This window comes from Oncorhynchus clarkii, chromosome 23, assembly GCF_045791955.1.
Source record: "Oncorhynchus clarkii lewisi isolate Uvic-CL-2024 chromosome 23, UVic_Ocla_1.0, whole genome shotgun sequence".
NCBI classification, from domain to species: domain Eukaryota; kingdom Metazoa; phylum Chordata; class Actinopteri; order Salmoniformes; family Salmonidae; genus Oncorhynchus; species Oncorhynchus clarkii.
In genome coordinates, this window is record NC_092169.1 from 35,846,291 (window position 1) to 35,867,665 (window position 21,375).

The 21,375-nt window shown below is 45.0% G+C and overlaps 2 protein-coding genes across 4 annotated transcripts in view; both read right to left on the reverse strand.

The window, feature by feature from the left end:
- Positions 1–1,080: 1,080 nt before the first annotated feature.
- LOC139381632 (probable vesicular acetylcholine transporter-B) lies at positions 1,081–3,640 on the reverse strand. The gene has a single exon (XM_071125297.1). It carries the CDS (start codon positions 3,431–3,433, stop codon positions 1,838–1,840), a length of 1,596 nt encoding a protein of 531 aa, XP_070981398.1. The 5' UTR covers positions 3,434–3,640; the 3' UTR covers positions 1,081–1,837.
- Positions 3,641–6,071: 2,431 nt separating this feature from the next.
- Positions 6,072–21,375, reverse strand: part of LOC139381111 (C-Jun-amino-terminal kinase-interacting protein 4-like) — a 51,817-nt gene continuing 36,513 nt past the window's right edge. For 2 of the 3 annotated variants that reach the window (XM_071124398.1, XM_071124399.1), the window contains 23 exons: positions 18,669–19,182; positions 18,384–18,480; positions 17,997–18,133; positions 17,260–17,317; positions 16,702–16,854; positions 16,481–16,529; positions 16,267–16,397; positions 15,654–15,710; positions 13,100–13,279; positions 12,783–12,915; positions 12,572–12,667; positions 12,051–12,218; positions 11,670–11,841; positions 11,307–11,522; positions 10,538–10,706; positions 10,327–10,455; positions 10,086–10,234; positions 9,675–9,823; positions 9,048–9,219; positions 8,733–8,846; positions 8,411–8,584; positions 8,198–8,335; positions 6,072–8,076 (listed from right to left, as the gene is read on the reverse strand). In XM_071124398.1, the coding sequence (XP_070980499.1) occupies positions 7,940–8,076; positions 8,198–8,335; positions 8,411–8,584; positions 8,733–8,846; positions 9,048–9,219; positions 9,675–9,823; positions 10,086–10,234; positions 10,327–10,455; positions 10,538–10,706; positions 11,307–11,522; positions 11,670–11,841; positions 12,051–12,218; positions 12,572–12,667; positions 12,783–12,915; positions 13,100–13,279; positions 15,654–15,710; positions 16,267–16,397; positions 16,481–16,529; positions 16,702–16,854; positions 17,260–17,317; positions 17,997–18,133; positions 18,384–18,480; positions 18,669–19,182 (3,492 nt within the window). In that variant the 3' untranslated portion in view covers positions 6,072–7,939. Of the gene's footprint in view, positions 8,077–8,197; positions 8,336–8,410; positions 8,585–8,732; positions 8,847–9,047; positions 9,220–9,674; positions 9,824–10,085; positions 10,235–10,326; positions 10,456–10,537; positions 10,707–11,306; positions 11,523–11,669; positions 11,842–12,050; positions 12,219–12,571; positions 12,668–12,782; positions 12,916–13,099; positions 13,280–15,653; positions 15,711–16,266; positions 16,398–16,480; positions 16,530–16,701; positions 16,855–17,259; positions 17,318–17,996; positions 18,134–18,383; positions 18,481–18,668; positions 19,183–19,838; positions 19,908–21,375 lie in introns of all 3 variants that reach the window. The other variant, XM_071124397.1, reaches the window with a different exon arrangement.

Consider the following 21,375-nt stretch of genomic DNA (forward strand, 5'->3'; position numbering starts at 1 on the left):
GTTAGCCCGTATGACTTTATTGTTGAATTTAGAGTGTGTCGGGGGAAAGAATGGTATTTTTCTGAGTTTGAGAGCTGAAAATCAACGAATAGCTTGACTACCTACACTTGGTTGTGGAGAGAACATTATCGTTAGAACCGTTCTCCTTGTGGGGCGTCTGCTGCGAGCTTTCACAGCGCGTGTCAACTTTCAGAACCACGGACAGCGCTGAGCACAAGCTAGTTGCACCATGACTTTACGCACCACCAAGTAGACGTTTACATGACGTTACAGGAACTAAATCATTCTTAAATAATAAGAATACGGTTCGCATTTCTCTCTCTCTCTCTCTCTCTCTCTCTCTCTCTCTCTCTCTCTCTCTCTCTCTCTCTCTCTCTCTCTCTGCCCCTCTCACTCACACACCCATAAAACACGCACTCTCTCTCTCTGTTTCTCGTGCGTAAAGCTTTTGATGAATGATGTAATCTATAAACCCCACAGTGAAACGATCAGTTGGTTGAAGTATCATATTCAATACCCGTATTTCAAAAGGGCAAACTATTCGTTATCTTTACAGTATAGGTTGCATCCACCCCTGTAACTGTAATTTTCTCTCAAATCTCTGACTACAAAGCGTTTACACCTAAATCAAAATTACGCACAGAAATGGTAATGTTTGTAATAGAGATTGTTAACTAATGTCTGTAACTAAACTGTTGATTCAACCAGGATCCGAAGGGGGCTTGTGTATTAACTTCATCGTCTTGTCTATTCTCTTCAACATGGGGATTGGGTGTAGGACAGACAACATTAAGGATTTATATCCACCAGTTGATTTGGTAACATTGCTAGCTAGCTACCATTACGCACCTAATCAAACGCTATTCGTTTGATTCAGAACTGAATAACAAGTATGATTTAAAGATGATTTTATAATTTCACTATAAATAATTATGACACACACAAAACACGTTATATTTAAATACAATTTTATTATAACTATTATCGATATATGAACATATATGTGCTCAATTTAGGAAGTTGTTAATGAGCTATGACGGATAATCACTTCATTACGTTTTGACAATACACCGTTTCAACATACACGCATACATCACGCACACACTCAAATATGCATAGGCCCAAATACAATTGAATCATTTACTATGTAAATATCCACATATGTACAACACGCATTTGTTTATAATACACTACATTTCACGAAGAAAAACAAAAACATCACAAAAAGAAATTACAAAAATACAGAGGTCACAATTAGGCAACGTTTCGATATTAGATATGGAAAAGGAAAACAAAACAAAACAAAAGCAAAATACAAATGATAGTCAATATGTCAACGAAATTAAGAAAGGAAATCAATGGTTGCCAGTATTAAAAAGGAGTTGTTGTTTTTTGCACAAAAGGCTAGTTGATGCGTTGGCAGTTGGACGTGTATTTATAATATCAATATAATCTTGTACATACATTTATCTATTTACTTTTTTACAATACTCTGCAGTAGTAATGCACACATAGTCAACTGTATTTGATAGACCTCTCACAATAGTACTCCATTTAGACGACCATAAGAAACAATACATACAGAGAAGACTTGTTCAATTACGATGAAATTAAATACACTTTGGAAACGGGTCACACAAGGATGATTGGGTGATTGGGTATTTCTATATTGCACATGAGTATATTACAGAGTGAAGTGACTGTCTACTCTCTTTTGGCAGGTCCATAAATCCTAACTCTCGAACTCTCAGTGTATTCGGGGACGTTCTAAGTTGTACTCCATTCCAGGTGTAGTTCTATGTTGCGATACAGTATTCTAGCTGTACTCTTGAGTATTCTAACTGTACTCTGGACCAAAGGATTCCTCTGAAGAGGCACGTGTTTGTGCTCTAAACGGGTCAAACCCTCCATTCTCATCCACCACCACCACAGGCAAGCAGTTCCCTGCCGAACTATAACCCTTCTTCTTGCCTTTCCGCTCCTCCATCTTCATGGTATCATACAGACCCTCGGGTTCATCATCGTCCACCAACAGGTTATCTCTCTCGGAGTAGGACGGCTTCATTTGGCACACATTACGGAGCAGCAGAAGCGCCGGTGCGTACAGGACATTGACGAGGCCCATGCCCAGGTTGAGTTGGACAAACCCATAGTTGTGCACTATATTCCCCGCCACGATAGGACCCATGGCATACGCGACAGAATAGGAGATGTCAGCTAAAGCGTAGACGCTGCCGTACACGGACACATGACGCACGTCGACGAGAAAGGCAAGTGTTGGCAACAGGGCAGTGTCCACGAGAGCAATGCCGAAACATATGCCGCATAACGGGGCGATTAACTGGCCGAATGTTTTGCATGCTGGAACGGTGCATGAGCTGGCCCCGATAATGACCATGCCCAAGGCTCCATAGAACCACTGCAGGTTGGGGTACTTAGAAGCCAGTTTGACGGTCATGTAGACACCCAGAACATGTGGGAAGAAAGCAGGCAGCCAACATAATCCCATTTCCCACTTAGTTGAATGCATGGTGCTCTCCATCCAGTTGGCTATGGTGGGCTCCAGAAAGGCCAGGGGGATATTGCACACTGTTAGGGCACCTGCCACGACAGCTATGTAGGGGTCAACCATTAGTTTGTAGATGGGGGTACCCACCGGCATATTGTCTCTAGTCCTGTTCGAGAACGGCTTGATCACGGTCAAGAGCAGAATCCCGTCTATAAGGCAAACAACGGCGAGAACGATAAACGGTACTCGTTTACCGGCAAACTCGTACAGGATACCCCCGAAGGGAGGTGCTACCAGGCTCCCGAAAGAGATGAACGCCAGGGCGATACCAAGGGCTTTACTTCTCTCCGATTCTTCGGTGTATTTATCTGCTATCATGGCAATTCCTGAGGTGTCGGCGAAAGCTGAGCCCAGACCTTGCAAACTACGGGCAAAAAACAGCGTCGCGTAGTTCTCAGCGAAAGCAAATATACATGTAGAAAAGAACATGACGGTTAGTCCTATCAGGAGTGGAATGTCGTATCCAACGCGGTCTATGAAAGTTCCTGACAAAGGGTTCACCAAGAGCTGCAAGATAGCCTTCGACGCAAAAAGTACTCCTATTTGGACGTCTAAATTGTCCCTGTTGCTTTTAGCTTGGGCTGAGCTCATTGTGCTGTTGATTGAAGAATTAGGATGTATAACTACGTGGACGTGCTCTGCTTGCTCAAGCTCTAAATCAGCAAGGTAGTCGGGAATAATCGGGACTATAACCATATAGAGCATATTGTCTAGAAGAAGAGCCACGCAGACGATCACTAAAATGATCCGTCTTTGATGGTCCGGGGCTTTCATTGCGTTGCCAAACTGTTTCGTTCTTTCTCCCATCTCGGACAGTTTTACAGCGGCTGATTTGGCCAGCCCGGAGGACCCCCCTGTATCCATGATGATCTGCTATTATTGTTGTTGTCAATACAAAACAGCAGTTGTTGTTTTATTTTCCTCTGCTCTCTGCTGCTATTCTGATATCTCAGCAAGACAGATAATACTGTCCCTGTACATTTATGTAGCTGTTTTTTAGTTCACTTACGCAATGCGAAAGACAAAGGCGCAGCAGGCTTAGAACTTTTCTCCTTGTGATTTTCTGACAGCGCGCGAATACTCCATGTCAAGTTTCTATGGAACGTTTGTATAAGTTGTTTATGGAACTTGGGACCCCGGATATCTTCGATTCCAATGCTCATGCCTCGAATCACCTGTAGCACGTTTGTGTTCCGTTTTGAGATCACGAATGGTTTCCTTGCCATTGGCACGCATTGATTCGCAGGTTTGTCGATATTTTGAGTTATTTTTTTTCTCTCTCTTTTACCAAGGGCTGTGACGCATCACCAGCTTACCCCCAAGTGGATCCTTTTCCAGTTGCGTCCTTTATGCTAATTCAGAACATGGCAGTCCCTTAACCAATAAGAGTGAGCATCATCATGACGTCTCTAAACCTACACGATCGCGGGAAAACCCTCCCAGCAAGGTACACTGATTGACATTCCAGATGTATTGGCCCAAGTTATTAGCCTATTATTGGAGTTTTAATTTATCACTGTTTCTTTACAATTCCCTAATCATGTCGCTGCTCTTGCGCGTTGCTCTGGGATGATCGTGGCTATGGCACCCGGATTCGCGCCATCCCGAACGTTCTTATACTCAGCACCACAGCAGAGGGGACAGCTCCTGCCCAGTGCACAGTCAGACAGGCCAATGTACAATGATCATGTCAGGACCATACCGTATTTCTCTACACAGCCTTTGTCAAATTAATATTAAGTATAATCGAAAACGCACCCAATTTAAATGACTAGCCTACACTAGTTGCATGGGCTTCTTTTGACTCTCACCTAAAATCGAAATTACTTGAAACATTCCCGTAAGTGTTAGAATTCTCAGGTAAAACGATCTCTGATCCCACGCCAGGTCAGGAATACCAGTGTTACATGCACATAAAGCAAGCAAGTATTTTTCTCTGCCATAGAGCATTAAGCTTGCATAGTAACTAAGTACTCCTGAAGAGGTTGACTATATACAAGACACTGGTGCTATCTAGTGGTCACTAAAACTACTACATGCTATACTATCGCTATACTCTATACCAGGGTTATTCAACTGCGACCCTACGAGGTTCAGAGCCTGCTGGTTTTCTGTTCTACCTGATAATTAATTGCACCCACCTGGTGTCCCTTGTCTAAATCAGTTCCCAATTAGAGGGCAACAAATGAAAACACGTAGTGGTACTGGCTTCGATGTCCAGAGTTGAGTTTGAGTGCTCTACAGGATGCAGCTGTGATTGTAGCAACCTCTTGGACACTGGTACCCGATTAGCTCTGGTCCAGGGCGTTACAGGAGACTCACGATGAACCAGAGCTGAGATACCATGTACAAAAAGTGCTGTAATTCTGAAATGGTTCACTCGATATGGATGAAAATACCCTCAAATTAAAGCATTTGTCACTGTCCCAATACTTTGAGCTCACTGCATGTATGCGTTTTTTAAATTTGAAAACAATGTATGAGATTTTAAACACACCTCATGTATTGGAAAGGCCCAGGTCTGTTAACAAGCAGCTGACAGTGCTTCCAAAATTCTTGAAAATCTTGCAAAAAGCCAAAAGCAGAGGAGACACACAAGTTTCCCCACAAGTCAGTTTAATTGATAGTTAAAATAATTAAAGGCTAAAGATATGCTGTATCAGTACATAGATAGGTGATGGATGTACTGTTATTGGGGACAACCAGTCACAGCAACACAAGTTGGGGGGGGGGGGGTGACCTTGACCTGTTCATCAACACAGGAATTACTAAGTTGATCTTAGGCACTGACCTAAAGTCAGTTTCACATTTTTACCTTAGCAGTAATGAAGTATTTTGTGAAGATACACTGGCCCCAGATCTGTGCCTAATGCCAACTTCTACCCAGTGCACTCAACCTCCCCCCGGGAGTGTACAAAACATTAGGAACACCTGCTCTTTCCATGACAGACTGACAAGGTGAATCCACTTGAAAGCTTATTGACACCACTTGTTAAAGCCACTTCAATTCAGTGTAGATGAAGGGGAGGAGACGAGGATTAAAAATCGTATTTTAACCTAAGACAATTGAGACATGGCTTGTGTATGTGTGGCATTCAGAGGATAAATGGGTAAGAATGGTTTATCATGCTCAGCAGTTTCCTGTGTGTATCAAGATTGGTCCACCACCACCCAAAGAACATCCAGCAAACTTGACAACGGTGGGATGCATTGGAGTCAACATGCATCCCTGTGGAACGTTTGATACCTTGAACAATCCATGGCCAGACAAATTGAGGTTATTCTGTGGGCAAAAGGGGGTGCTACTCAATATTAGGAAGGTGTTTTTAATGTTTTGTACAAGCAGGGTAGTGTATAGCTTAGTAGTCGCTCTCTAATTCAACCATTCCAATTACAATCAGTCAAAACAATAAACCCAAGCCATTTCAATGTTTCATATACAATTTATATTTATATAGTCATATTTCATATTGTACAAAGTTACATTCTGAACTGCAAAGACTCTTTCATAGAAATAAATACTGAAATGGCTAAACTGCGATATGAACCGTCTCTTCTCCTGGAGAGCAGACAGACAGACAGACAGACACACACACACACACACACACACAGACAGACCAGCAAAGGCAAAACACACGCCCTCGTTCACTCCTCACGACAGACACCGTAGTAACACTCACCAGCACAATCTGCTGGTACACAGACCAGACTCCGGCAGAGTGTGTCAAATGACACTTTACTCCGCATCTAGAAGCAACCACAGATTAGGGTCGAAAAGACAAACATACAAAAAGTCAATAATAAAAATAGGCTTCAAATAGTCTCTGAACACTTCAGTATCATATCAACCTATCAGGAGGGATCCTGTTTGGTCAGAGATCAGTCACTCTGTCCCCTAGTGTACAAAAGGTAAAAGGAAGACGTTGCCCCTAGACGCTTATCTAATGTCAGTGTTGAGTTGTTCCTCCCCTAATTGTTCACGTTGGGATTTGCGGAGGGTAAATTGATCCTAGATCTGTGCCTATGGGTAACATCTACTCTCAGCATACAAAAGATTCCTGGCGCAGAGAAACCAGCTATTATACACAATCACATCTCTGCATTTGCAGAGATGGCTTAAAAATATATCTATCCATACACCACAAACCTTATAACAAAGACGGTCTGTCAAAATGTTATTGTATCTACAGAGAGACGGGTTGAAAATACTGCTACAACACTGTACATTTACTTTATTCTGATCAACTGAAATTATTTTTCCTTTGGTAACATTCTTTCACATAGGTATACATACTCAGTCACACTTCAAAAGTCCATAATGCAGTTTTAAACATTTCCTTTTTTTCCTTCTTTTTTTAAAACTTTCAAACCTAAGGCAACAGTTGATTTTTGTAAAATGTCTGCAAGCTCTAGCTGATGGGAAGGAAGATGGGAGAGCAGGATGTGAGAGCAGCGGCCCAGAAACTAAAGTCATAGACCCTGTTCCAACACACTTAAAGTGCAACACTGCCTTCCTACCTACCTTCCGTGAGGTAATTAACTACTAATCTGTCTCAATCATCAATCCAACCCAGTTGTAATTACCCCTAGGAAGGGAGGATGCATTTTTAGGTATTGGAATAGGGTGATTCTCTGACCTTGCAGCTGCAGACATGATTGATCTGCGATCTATCTGGTTTTCCATAGACCATAGTCATGGAGAACAACACTGATCCCAAGTCCAGAAAACTGACAATTGATTAAGCTGTATTGCAACATCCATGTTCTCACAAAATAAAATAAAAATGATCATGCAGGAAGAGCACACCTGTATCATTTAGGACACACACGATTGGCTCCATCGCTGGATTGTCCTGTAATACTTGCTTTCTTATTGGACATCATGCAGTTGATTTGGTTTTGCAGTTCAAACACCAACATTATTATTCTCCTGTGTGCAGGTGTCTCGTACAGTTTCATACAGTATTGTCTCCTCTGTCCCATCGGTCCTTTACTGAAAGGAAGCAAAGATGAGGACAGGGGTGTGGCCAAAGACATACCCTGAACCTACATTGATTCCCACCAATCACCACGCAGTATTTGGACAAAGGGGTTGGACACTAGGCATACAATATAAAACATGACCTAAGAAAATTAAATAAACATAAATGATTTAGTTTTCAATAATAATACAAATAATAATAATAATAATAGAAGAGCAACAGGCTTGTATCAGATTTAAAATTCAATACAATCAGTAAATTACAAATTAAATAAAAAAATAACCGTAAAACAAAAAGAAACATGCAGAGGAGTGAATCTGATTGGCCAGCTTTGTTCCTGCTTCGAGCAGGCTCCTCCCATTCTTCATCTCTGTGGCAGGGTTAGAGATCAAGGGTTAAAAATTCCGGCCTGACTGCCCATAACCTGCCAGACGATCAGGTGACTCCTCTCAGCTTTAGCCAGGAAAGGCTGCAGCTTCAGAGTGTGCTCATCCAGTGGCTCCTCAGTTTCCCCAGCCTCGTCACCTACACACAGACAAACATTAAGCCACTTCAATTTATACAAATCTGTATGTTTTCATTCTCTGCCATATACGGACAGTACTTGTCAATTGATTGTCTGATAATACGGTCCTAGCCAACTCACCCATCCTGAAGTCAATGTATCCCTCTCCACCACTCATCACTAGAACAGACCTTTCCTGCTGTTGTTGAGGGTGCTCCTCTACCAACTTGTCACTCCCCACTTCTGCTGCTCCGCCAGCACCTGACGGGATCACCTGACCTGGGGGAGGGAGGACCTTCATCCAGTTAAAAGGCAGGAGGAGGAGAAGAAGAGAGGGAAGAGAAGTGAAATTACCTGGGACAGCCGTGAAGAACTTGACGGCATCTCGGTGACCATGGAAACAGAGCTGAGCGTGAGCCATGGAGCAGAAGGGTACAGAGGTTCCAGCTGTCACCTTGTCACTGTTCTCATCACCATACACACGGATTGTTCCACCAGGTCTACCTGGCCCCGCCGTCACCTTATTGGCTAGAGACAGAGCGAGAGAGAGATGAATCATTAAATAGAGAAAGGGTGAATAGATGGAGGGATGAGAGATAAATTAATAATTACATAGAGGGGAAAGAGATGGGCAAAGAGACGGTGATGGAGAGAGAGATGAATTACTTCCCCTTACTGTCAGTGAGAGGTATAGAGATGATGACTCCATTGCCAGTGCCGACCCAGAGACGGTTACAGGACACCATGAGAGCTGTGATCCTGACAAACGAGAAGCCCAGCTTCCCCGTACCTGAGGGAGATCAACATGACTCATTATTAAGAAAAGAAATAATGAAGTACAGGTCTATATTTCCTGTACGTGACTTGGGCTTTCTAACGCCATGAATCCCTGTTCCATATTAATCAGCTAACGAGGACACACAAACTCAAACAAGTTGCATTAGAAGCATAGAACACAACAACAGGTGTTTAAATGCCCTGGGTTCCTCACCCAGCATCTTGCTGACGTAGGGTTCTATGTCGACATCCTGCAGGTGTTGGTGTGTGTGGGCGTGGAACAGTCTCAGAGTAGAGTCCAGTCGGATCGACACCCAGATACCATCTCCATCCCACGCCAGCTGTCTCACCTGGCTCTCCTTACGGGGGTGGGCATCAAATGACTTCTACGGGGGGAAAGAGATGAGAGAGGATGGAAAAGGAGAGGAGGGTTACAACTATAATATGTGGATGGTTAGACTTGTGTGTTCAGTACGCGAGTCAGTCCGCCTGAGCCTGTGTGTTCAGTACGCGAGTCAGTCCGCCTGAGCCTGTGTGTTCAGTACGCGAGTCAGTCCGCCTGAGCCTGTGTGTTCAGTACGCGAGTCAGTCCGCCTGAGCCTGTGTGTTCAGTACGCGAGTCAGTCCGTCTGAGCCTGTGTGTTCAGTACGCGAGTCAGTCCTTCTGAGCCTGTGTGTTTAGTACGCGAGTCAGTCCGTCTGAGCCTGTGTGTTTAGTATGCGAGTCAGTCCGTCTGAGCCTGTGTGTTTAGAATGCGAGTCAGTCCGTCTGAGCCTGTGTGTTTAGAATGCGAGTCAGTCCGTCTGAGCCTGCATGATTCCGTGTGTGTGTCAGGCATGCCTCTATCTTCATGGCTTTGGGCTGGACAACGTAGATCTTGTTCCTGAAGCCACACCAGACCTTGTCGTGAACCACGGTCATACAGCGGATAGAGTGGTGGGGTCTGCCCAGGTCTAACAGGTGGTAGTTGGTCAGATCCCACTGACCATCTGGAGGGGAAGGGGTGGGGGTTAGCACCAGCATATACAGTGCATTCAGAAAGTATTCAGACCCCTTGACTTTTTCCACTGTTATGTTACAGCCTTATTCTAAAATGCATTCAAACTTTTCTTTTTTCCCCCACCCTCAATCTACACACAATACCCATAATGACAAAGCAAAAACAGGTGAATCCCCTTATATGGGAGTCAAGTAGATGAACGGACACACAAACAAAATGTAAGAAAGCATATGGAAACACGTCAGCCTTACCCACTCCTCTGTGGAAGATAGCCAGTGTTCCATCAGCCAGAGACACCAACACTCTCCCCTTCACATGGACGATGCCCAGGACAGAGTCCTTCAGCTTTATAGAGTGGAGACACTTCCTCCACTGGGCCACTGACGAGTGCACGTACACACTGACACACACACACACACACGTTTGACTGATGAGATCAATATGAGATTGATAAACAGATCTGATTGATTAATTAGCAGATTGGCGTCTCACCATCCGTTCTGTGCCCCCAGCCACATGGTGGGTAAAACACTGCTCATCTTCTGGGCTTCTTCTCTCATCAGGTCCTGTTCCTCTGGGTTAGGGTTGGAGCTCACACCATCCTTTACCAGATCAGACTCCCTGAGAATGGAAACAGAATGTATAATGCGTGTTTGTGTGTGTGTTTTTGTTTGTCCGTGTGTGTGTGTGTGTTTGTCCATACCTCTGTGTGTAGTTGGCTGGTGACTTCCCAGGGCTAGTACTCTGAACACCCAGAGGGTCAGTGAAGACATGTTCAGTGTAGACTCCACTCTGACTTAAGTCATGCTCCGGACCTGCGGGACCTGCACTGGCCTCTGTAGCTTCAGTAGCCTCCTCTGCAGCCTTGGAGTCTACACAGGGAGGAGGGAGAGAGAAGAAGAGTAGAATACTTTTTAAATGGACCGGGAATCCCATTTGAGAACCAATAGCCCAAATCACATGTTTCTATAACCCTGTAGGGTAGACCTAGAAATTCAGCGGATCATTCCATGGAGAAAGTGGGGTGAAAGGGTTTAGTTTAGAGGTCTTCACTGGTCCGAGTGGGCCTGATATACCCGACAGTCGTAACTTGTCCCTCAGGACCGGGTCGGGTCCTGTTTGATTGTCATCGGGTCTCGGTCTAAGTACCTACAGCTGACAGACTGAATGGATCTGACCACAGCTCTGCATAGACTATAGCATATTTATTTTACGCTAATAGGGTGAATGTATTAACTTATAGAAGGCCAACTTGGCTGATAAACATAACATTTGTCACTCTGGTCCAATCGGGTCTAGGTTCCATTCGGGTTCCGGTCTGATTGTTCTCGCGTTCGTCCGGGTCCATGACCTCTCGTCTAGCTAGCAAACCCAGCAATCAACCACCTATGGAACTAGCAAAGTATCCACTAACTCGGCACATCAGTCCAGTGTGACTAGATCAGTAGAAACTTCAGAGGGACGGCTCTTACCTGTGTCGGTCTCATTCTCTGGGCTTGCTGTCTGGGGGGTAGCCACCGCCCCCTCAGTAGAGCAGCCAACCACATTGATCCCTGCCAGCACTCCAGCTTCGCCCCCTGAGCCACTACTGGTTGTGCTGGCTTCGAGAGTCCCGCCCTCAGCACTTGACCCCGCCTCCAGGTTATGGGGTACCTCCTCCCCTGCCGGGTAGTCAGTCTCTCTGGCACCTGACACACACGCAAGCACATATACACCCAAGACCACCATATATAAACGTGTACAAACAAACATGTTATGGTTAGCTACAATCAAAATAAATATACGTATTTTGCTGGGTCTTGAGTGCTCATATAAAAACGCACAAACACACAGACCTGGCACGCTGGCCATGCAGAGGACGTGGGAGTTGCAGACTAAGAAGTTCTCCAGGACGTTCCCAGGCTGGTTGGCGTCGATGACGATGACCTTCGTGGTGGCCTGAGTACTGGTACAGATCCAGACCAGAGAGGACAGCTCCTCCTGGTGATGCAGCTCCTTCTCCTGCTCCTACACCACACACAAGTATTGTATGAGCGTGCCTGTATTGTATGAGCGTGCCTGTATTGCATGAGCGTGCCTGTATTGCATGAGCGTGCCTGTATTGCATGAGCGTGCCTGTATTGCATGAGCGTGCCTGTATTGCATGAGCGCGCCTGTATTGCATGAGCGCATGTGTGTGTGTGTGCTGGCTGACCATGTGTGTTGTGTACATGTACCTTCAGGTCCTGGTCCAGTTTGTCCAGACTGCTCTGTGATCCTATCTTCCTGCAACGGCTCTCAGGACCAGGGCTGGTCAGGTCACTGTAGAACACACTGGCTCCTACTATTGACCCCCCGTCACGAGTCTTACCCCCTGACAGGTTCACACCTACAGCACACCACAGCTACGGGAGGGAGACACACAGTTAGCAATATGTCCCTATATATAGAGAGACATACAAGGTAAGAATAGGTGCTTGGACCTTTTCATCTTTGTAAATCACCTGATTTTGCACCTGTGTGCTTTATCAGTTTCTTTATGAAAATATTTAGCATACTAGGTGACAGAAACTAAAGCAAGGGCTATTAGCAGCACACAAATAAACTACAAATGCATGCTGGGCATGGCCTGAGCTTGTGAAGTGAGCGCTACTGGAGCGGGCGAGAAGGCCGAAGCGCCAGCCTTTGGGAAACTCACTCCACGCTCCAGTCAAATTGGGCACACTCCGCTCTAGCTCACATACTCTGGTATACACACCTTCATGGTAGCATCTTTCTCATCCAGTGGTCGGAGGTAGACCGGTACAGGTAGATTCTTCATCTTGTTCTCTGACGTCTGACCACCGTTGGCCACCTGTAAAATAAAATTGTGTGGTCAAAATACCTGGAGTCGCTTAACCTAACGTAACCTACAGCCCGTATATTAAAAGTCAGCCATATTAAGTAATCCACAAAGAGACTTGAACTACCTTGAATTTCTGTGGCAGGCTCCACCCATAGGCCTGTACCCGGCCGTCCTCTTCCTTCTCAACGTGGGCTTTCACCTGTCTGTACTGGGCTCTCTTCTGCTCCCTACGAGACACCATGTTGCCCGCCTCAGACCTGAACGGGGGGATGCATAAAAAAAAACTCCCATCTATTCTGGACACACAATCTGGCATAGATGGATAAATAAACAGAATAGATGGGGGCATGGAGGTGGGGCCAAAATAGGATTAAATCCTTGATGAGTGAAAGGCTGCATTAATAATTGGGTGGATCATGAGTAGATGTCTCCAACACTCACTCCTCATTGAGGAAGTCGAAGGCCTTGCTCTTGTCACTGGGTAGCTGTTGCAGTGCTGCGCTCCTCTTCTTCACGGAGGGCTGGACCTGGGACGAGGGGGCGTTGTACTTCACATTGACTGGAGCCGCCTCCGCCGGCTTCTTAGCTGCTCCACCACTTGAACTGAACAACCGGCTGAAACTGGAGGACGGAGGGAGGGATGGAGAGAGGGAAACAGGGATGGAGGGAGGAAGAAGGTAGAAAGAAAGAGCAGACAGAGACACATATAGAGGGGTGGACAAAGCAGCAGCGGCAGGGTTTAAGGGATAAATATTCAAATCAAGGGTTGATTTACACCCCCCCCCCACCCCCAAGACAACACCAACAACCAAAAGGAGGGTTTAACAGCGAGCCAGTCTCCACTCAGCAAATTTACAGGGGTTGGGAGAGCAGGGAATGCATTGGTTAATACTGTAACATGAACCAGGCAGTTAGTATGTCAACACAGAACACAACAAAAGTTACAAACTATTACTGCTAATCCCAGCTCTAGACAACGCTTGTTAAGTAAGAGTGAGATGATAAGGCTAGATCCAAAAATATCAGGATTCTTTCTGTTTAAGATCAAATATCTACAGTCCATCAGGTCAAAACATAGACTATGACCCTCTCCATTTGGCAGAAAATAGCCTTCCCTTTTGGTAACAACCTCAGTCTGTCAATTCAGAAATCTGTCCAATCACAGATGGCATACTGCACCTGACTCTGGAATACAACCATCTATTCCACCGTATGCCCAGTTTCTCATCACAACCCCATCACACACACCCTCCCACATCCCAACACACCTCCTGCACACATATGACAAACAACAACAACCACAGGCATGATAACAGAGACAGAGGGACCAGAGGGCAACAGGAAAGACAAGGGATTTCTTCATCAATAAACATGCATTTACATTTGTTCACGCACACACCGCCTCTTCAACAAATAAATGCTTTACCCTCTGCCTAAAATATAAGTAAATTATTAGTCAGATGCATTACACCCCTCTCCAACAATACATGTAATTCATAAATTAACCACACACCATAGCCATTCCTACTGAAACTCAACAGGGAGAGCATGTATTGAGAAATGGCTATTTACAAGACATTTAAGTTAAATACATTTCATATGCATACTAGGTAGGTGAATCGTATTCAAAACTTTTGACAAAGAGGATAAGTGTTGGTTTTCCTTAGGAGTTTTCAAAAAATGTGAGCTCACTCCGACTTTAAATGAAAACAAAATGTAACTTGAAGTAAAAAGCCATTCCCTGACCAGGCAGGCACTCCCTGCATGTTTTGTTAATGTTGTTTGTTAAAAACCAGATTCAAGAAGACACTTAGCATGGCAAAGGTTTACCTACACGCTGGAGATCAAAACGCGATGTAAAAAAAACATATATAATAAAGACAAAATTGAAAACAAAAAGGGGAAAAAAGAATCAATGATGGTCAACAATCATCGTAGTGACTTTAGCTTCAGGTATGGTATGACACCTCTGAGATGAGGAGTGTACGAAGAAATACAAAGAACACAAAAAAAGCAGAGACAAAAAAGAAAAGAGTAAAGAAAATTAGATAGAAAGGAGTGGTAGTAGAAAAGGGAGTGGTAGTAGAAAAAGGAGGGGTAGTAGAAAAAGGAGGGGTAGTAGAAAAAGGAGGGGTAGTAGAAAAAGGAGGGGTAGTAGAAAAAGGAGGGGTAGTAGAAAAAGGAGGGGTGGTGAAAAAGGAGGGGTGGTGAAAAAGGAGGGGTGGTGAAAAAGGAGGGGTGGTGAAAAAGGAGGGGTGGTGAAAAAGGAGGGGTGGTGAAAAAGGAGGGGTGGTGAAAAAGGAGGGGTGGTGAAAAATGAGGGGTGGTGAAAAAGGAGGGGTGGTGAAAAAGGAGGGGTAGTAGAAAAAGGAGGAGTGGTGAAAAAGGAGGGGTGGTGAAAAAGGAGGGGTAGTAGAAAAAGGAGGAGTGGTGAAAAAGGAGGGGTGGTGAAAAAGGAGGGGTAGTAGAAAAAGGAGGAGTGGTGAAAAAGGAGGGGTGGTGAAAAAGGAGGGGTGGTGAAAAAGGAGGGGTGGTGAAAAAGGAGGGGAAGTAGAAAAAGAAGGGGAAGTAGAAAAAGGAGGGGTAGTAGAAAAAGGAGGGGTAGTAGAAAAAGGAGGGGTAGTAGAAAAAGGAGTGAAGTGGTAGTAGGAAAGGAGTGAAGTGGTAGTAGGAAAGGAGTGGTAGTAGAAAAGGAGTGGAGTGGTAGTAGGAAAGGAGTGGTAGTAGAAAAGGAGTGGAGTGGTAGTAGGAAAGGAGTGGTAGTAGAAAAGGAGTGGAGTGGTAGTAGGAAAGGAGTGAAGTGGTAGTAGGAAAGGAGTGAAGTGGTAGTAGAAAAGGAGTGGAGTGGTAGTAGAAAAGGAGTGAAGTGGTAGTAGGAAAGGAGTGGAGTGGTAGTAGAAAAGGAGTGAAGTGGTAGTAGGAAAGGAGTGGTAGTAGAAAAGGAGTGGAGTGGTAGTAGGAAAGGAGTGATGGTGAAAAAGGGAGGGAATCTTACAACTGCCAGATGCTGGATTTCTTCTTGTCTGCGGCGGCAGGGTTCTCTCTAGATGCTCTGAGGGAAGATAACAACATATTTCATGGAGTCATCACTATTCAGCTGAGACAAAAACGATCTTGTTACTCAACTAGCTAGAGTCGCCAAAGACGGAACGCACTAGAAGGGGTGCATGTTTATCAATAAGAACAATGTGTGGGTGGAACACAGAAGACAAAAACTCCTAAATATGCATCACTTTGTTTTGGAGTAGCTCAGCTTTCAAAAGCGCTGCTTGGTCAATCCGATGTCTGCATTGGCGGTCATGCGGCCTCTGCAGAAGTCAGAGCAGAGCAGTGCAAAGGTTTTGAGCAGAGCTGTCGTCAAGTGAGTTTATGTTTATACAGGACCTCCAGCCGCCACCTACCGTCAACCAATCCTGTCAATGTGGAGCTATACGGAGCCCTCCGCATTGTTACAAAATTTGGGAGGCCCACAGTGGCACTAAATTTGGCCTCTGCATGCCTCCTGAGGCTCCGCAACTGCGTCACATCATCCATACGAAGCCTTTTTGAATCAAGCATAAATTGGCTCTTAGTTACAAGACTCCCCTCCTCCCTCCCCCTCTTCTCACCGTATCATCTCTGTCCATCGTACAGCTTCCTGTAGCTCCATCAGTCTCTCCTTGTACTGGTTCCTCTCCATGAGGACTCTGGCCATCTCTACCCTGGTGAACCTCTTCCTCTGAGCCGTGGGAACATCCGCCTGCCAGGAGTGGTATCAGCACCCTCATTAGACACTTCCACAAACAACTCACTTCCACAAACAACTCACACACACAAACTCACATCTTCCTCACTCTTGGTCTTCACTTTGTCTTCCTCTGCCTCCCGAACCCTAAGAGAGAGAAACACACCATGTGATGAACACACATCGGGGGGACACATACCGGAGATGAACACACACACATGCTTGAGATGAACACACACAGGAGATGCCTGGGGATCCCATATTAATCTCAACAGGGGAACGAACAGACAGAGAGAAGGAAGGCAGAGTAAAGACTGACCTCCTGAGTTCCTCCTCTAGCTCCTTGTTCTTCTCCTCCAGTCTGGTCTTGGCCTGAGTCACAGCCTCCAGCTCTCCCTGCAACACCTCCTTCTCACACGACAGCTCATCTACATGCGCTATCAGGTCATTCTTCACCACATTCAACGCATTTCTGACACAACCGTGAGGACAGAGATTAGTCAGCATGATCATTAGGCCCTACACCAACTTTCTCTGGGCCACTGTTTCTGCATCCTGGTCCTGGGGACCCAAAGAGGTGCACATTTCTGTTTTTGTCCTAGCATTACACACCTGATTCCACTAATCAACTCATAATCAAAACTTTGATTAATGGAATTGGGTGTTTAGTTCTAGGACAAAAACAGAAATGTGCACCTCTGATTCCAGGACCAGGATTCAGAAACACTTCTTTGACGAAAGCTAAATCCCTCTGTGAACAGAAGGTGGCAGTAGTGGGAATTTACTACACAACGTGGGACATTCTTGCTCTGGCAAATTAATAATGTTCCATTGATTTCTTGAGCATGGATGCAGGTGATTTTAAAACACGCCTTACTTGGTCTCCAGCAGCTGAGTGTTCTCATGGATGAGGTGCTCCACTTCACGACCCATACCTTAGAGGAAAAGGAGGGATGAAAAGGAAACATTTTTAATAAGAAATGGGAATTCCTCCAGTCTAAAATGGAACGATATAAAACAACATGATACACACATTCCTTCAGTCTTACCAAGAAAGTTAAGGTCTGAGTCTGACACCCATGCTGGCAATGTGAGGTAGAAAACAAAACTGATTAACTTGACAAGATCGTCTTACAGCACAACTTGACTCTATGGGGACTCCACCAGGTCAATATACAGCCTAAAGAACACCTAACCTACAACCTCACTAAAAGGGAGCCCCACTGTATATTTTAGTCATAGTTTGGAAGCTAAAAAGGGAGAACTAGGGAGAGGGTGATGAGTGATAAGGGAGAAAATGCAAGGGGTGTGAATGGAATGGTTGATACACACCAGAAAACTCATCTGAAGAGAAGAACCAGGAAAATATGAAATAATGAGATGAAGTATGCAGTACGGAAATAAAGTTAATGTGAAAGGGGAGAAATAGCAAATATTTTCTGTAGAAAGGGGAGTCCATCCTAGTATATATGGCAAGTACACACAAGTGCCAGTCAAGTTTTTGCCATTCATTTGGGACTGAGGTAAAGTTTTCCAGATTTACCCAGGGTGTGGGTATGAGATGATGGTCTTGGAATAGGTAAGTGGCAAGTGTCTACAGGGGACGTGTCTTACCGAGCAGGTCGGCCCCCTCGTCCATGTCTGCTATGTCTACTTCCATGTCGGGTCCTGCCGAGGACAGCTCCACAAACAAAGACTCTGTGTTCCTGTCGAACGCCATGTTTTCTATACCTACTCCTTTAGAAGGAGTACTGGAGAGAGGGATGGGAGGAGGGAGGTGGAAGGGGGAGAGATGGATGGGGGGAGGGAGAGAGCGGGAGGTCATCTGAGTGACCACAGCTTCAATACACTGCATCATGAAATAAAGTGTTTGTTTTCATATCCGGCTGCAAGGACCAAGCTGGAAGCGATTGTCTGTACAGTTTGACAGAAATGATGATTGAGTGTTCAGGATAGAGATACAGAGATGGAGTTAGAAACACTAGTTCCTGTTGACCGTACCTGGCGTCTTTGTAGCCACTGAGGTCCATGTCCAGTTCAGGAGTGGACTCTATGATGGACTGCACCTCTGATGACTTAGTGTTATCATCTTCTGCGTCTGTAGAGGAGATGGAATAACATGTTAGAGTACTAACCTTCTGGGACAAATGGGTACATTTGACATGGTGAATACAGTGGTGAGGCCAATGTGATGCCAAACACATTCTAATATAACAAAATCCAAGTCCCCCAACATAGCCAATCCCCATGTTATCTCAGTTTATGCCCTGGAGCTACAGTACTGACCTGTGAGAGGTCCTGACCCTCCTCTGACTCCTGCTCCTCTCAGCTCAGAGTCCTGTCCCTCCTGTACTGTGGTGTTCTTACTGCTGATGTTCTCTGGCTTCCTGTCGCTTCTGTCCAGGTTCCTGTTCAGACCCTCGCTCAGTTCCTCTAACTCTTCCTGGTGGGGCGTGCCCACAGATGCCATGGCAACATCAGACGCAGAAGTAGACATGGGAGTGGCCGACATAGACCCGCCCCCTTGACTGGACATTGGGGAGACAGATATGGAGCCGCCGCTTTGCGTGGACATTGGGGTAACCGACTTTGAGTCCACCCCTTGAGATGAAATAGGGGTACTGGATTTGGACTCTTCTTGAGAAGACATCAGGGTGGCCAATTTAGAGCCACCTTGCTGCGAGGACATTTTGGAGCCTGCTCCTTGGCTGGACATGGGGGTCCCCGACTTGGAGCCCCCTTTAGGAGACATAGGTGGGTTGGACTTGGAGCCTCCACGGTTAGCATTTGACATCTCATCCTACCGAAGAGAAAGAGGAAGAATAAATTAAATAATGACAGATGGTCATTATCAAGTCAGCTTCTTTCTCTCAAAAAGGAATAATCATATTTGAAAAAAAGTTAGCCAATGCAACAAAACCATTAATGCTCAGTCAAAAGGCAATGGTATAAAAGTGCATAAAACAAAAACAAGAAAACTAAATGCAGTTTAAACCAACCAGAAAAACATCTAAATTCAAATCAAAGTCGTTAGATCACACAGTTAGAAAACAAAACAAACATGTTGTAGTATATTCTACAGCTACGGCTAGTTGATTGGGTTGAAGTACAGCTGGTGCTCTCTATGCATTAGTAATCCTAGCAAGCCGTCTGAACCCCTGAAAGACTGCGATGCATCTGAAATGGCACCCTACTCCCTATATAGTGCACTACTTTTGGTCAGAGCCCCATAGGGCTGAAAGTAATGCACTACATAGGGAATAGGGATCATTTAAGATTCAGCCCCACGGTCACACCCCGGTCCAGGTGAGGAACCCGCTTGGGTTGCATGCAGCTGGCAATGTACTATGATCTATGGTGGCATAAAGGCTAGATTACGCTTTTATGAGACGACGTCGTATTCGTCGTCAACAACACAGCAATTACAGGCCATAAAAACAACGCGGTAGTTTGGACCTGGTTCTGTTTAGCCTGCTGATTGGCCGAAAGCCTCTGCCATCTGCTTGGGGAGTATGGCGCCCCCAACTGGTTAAGAGAAAAATTACAACAAAGGCCTGTTTATAGCCGCAATCACAACTGGCCACAATCAAAACACAGAGGTATAAAGATTACAAAGGGGGGGTGGTGGGGCAATCAGAAGAGATAGAACAACAGATTTATGTTGAAACAAGATTATTGCAAAGTCTTTAAGTATCTATCGATATTTACACACTGAACAAAAATAAAATGCAACATGTTTCATGAGCTGAAATAAAAATTAATTTACAGCCCTATTGGTGAGCATTTCTCCTGTGGCAAGATAATTCATCCTCCTGACAGGTCTGGCATATCAAGAAGCTGATTAAACAGCATGATCATTATACAGGTGCAACTTGTGTTGTGGACAATGAAGGGCCACTATAAAATGTGCAGTTTTGTCACAACACAATGCCACAAATGTCAAAACGCCACAAGTTGAGGGAGATTGCAATTGGCATGCTGGCTGCAGGAATATCCAACAGAGCTGCTGCCAGATAAATAAATTGTTAATTTCTCTACCATAAACTGCCTCCAATGTAATTTTAGAGAATTTGGCAGTATATCCAACCGGCCTCACAATCACAGCTCCCAAGTGGGTGGGCCTATGCCCTCCAAGGCCCACCCATGGCTGCACCCCTGCCCAGTCATGTCAAATCCATAGATTAAGGCCTAATTTATTTATTTCAATTGACTGATTTCCTTATATGAACTGTAACTCAGTAAAATCTTTTAAATAGTTGCAGTTCAACTCATCCCAAACGGGTTGAGGTCGGGTGATTGTGGAGGCCAGGTCATCTGATGCAGCTCTCCATCCCACTCCTTCTTGGTCAAATAGCCCTTACGAAGCCTGGAGGTGTGTTGGGTCATTGTCCTGTTGAAAAACAAATGATTGGCCCACAAAGCACATGGGAAGGCGTATCGCTGCAGAATGCTGTGGTAGCCATGCTGGTTAAGTGTGCCTTGAATTCTAAATAAATAACAGACAGTGTTACCAGCAAAGCACCACCACACCACCTCCATGCTTCACGGTGGGAACCACACACGAGGAGATCATCCGGTCACCTAATCTGCATCTCACAATGACACGGCTGTTGGAACCCAAAATCAAAAATGTGGACTCAGACCAAAATGACAGATGTCCACTGGTCTAATGTCCATCGCTCGTGTTTCTTGTCCCAAGCAAGTCTCCTCTGCTTATTAGTGTCCTTTAGTAGTGGTTTCCTTGCAGCAATTTGACCATGAAGGCCTGATTCACGCAGTCTCCTCTGAACAGTAGAGATGTTTCTGTTACTTGAACTCTGTGAAGCATTTATTTGGGCTGTAATCTGAGGTGCAGTTAACTCTAATGAATTTATATTCTGCAGCAGAAGTAACTCTGGCGGTCCTCATGAGAGCCAGTTTCATCATAGCACTTGATGGTTTTTGCAACTGCACTTGAAATTTAACGGATTGACTGATCTTCATGTCTTAAAGT

Bases quoted from the DNA above. Each gene is read 5' to 3' on its own strand.
- LOC139381632 (XM_071125297.1), bottom strand. From the start codon at position 3,433: ATGGATACAGGGGGGTCCTCCGGGCTGGCCAAATCAGCCGCTGTAAAA.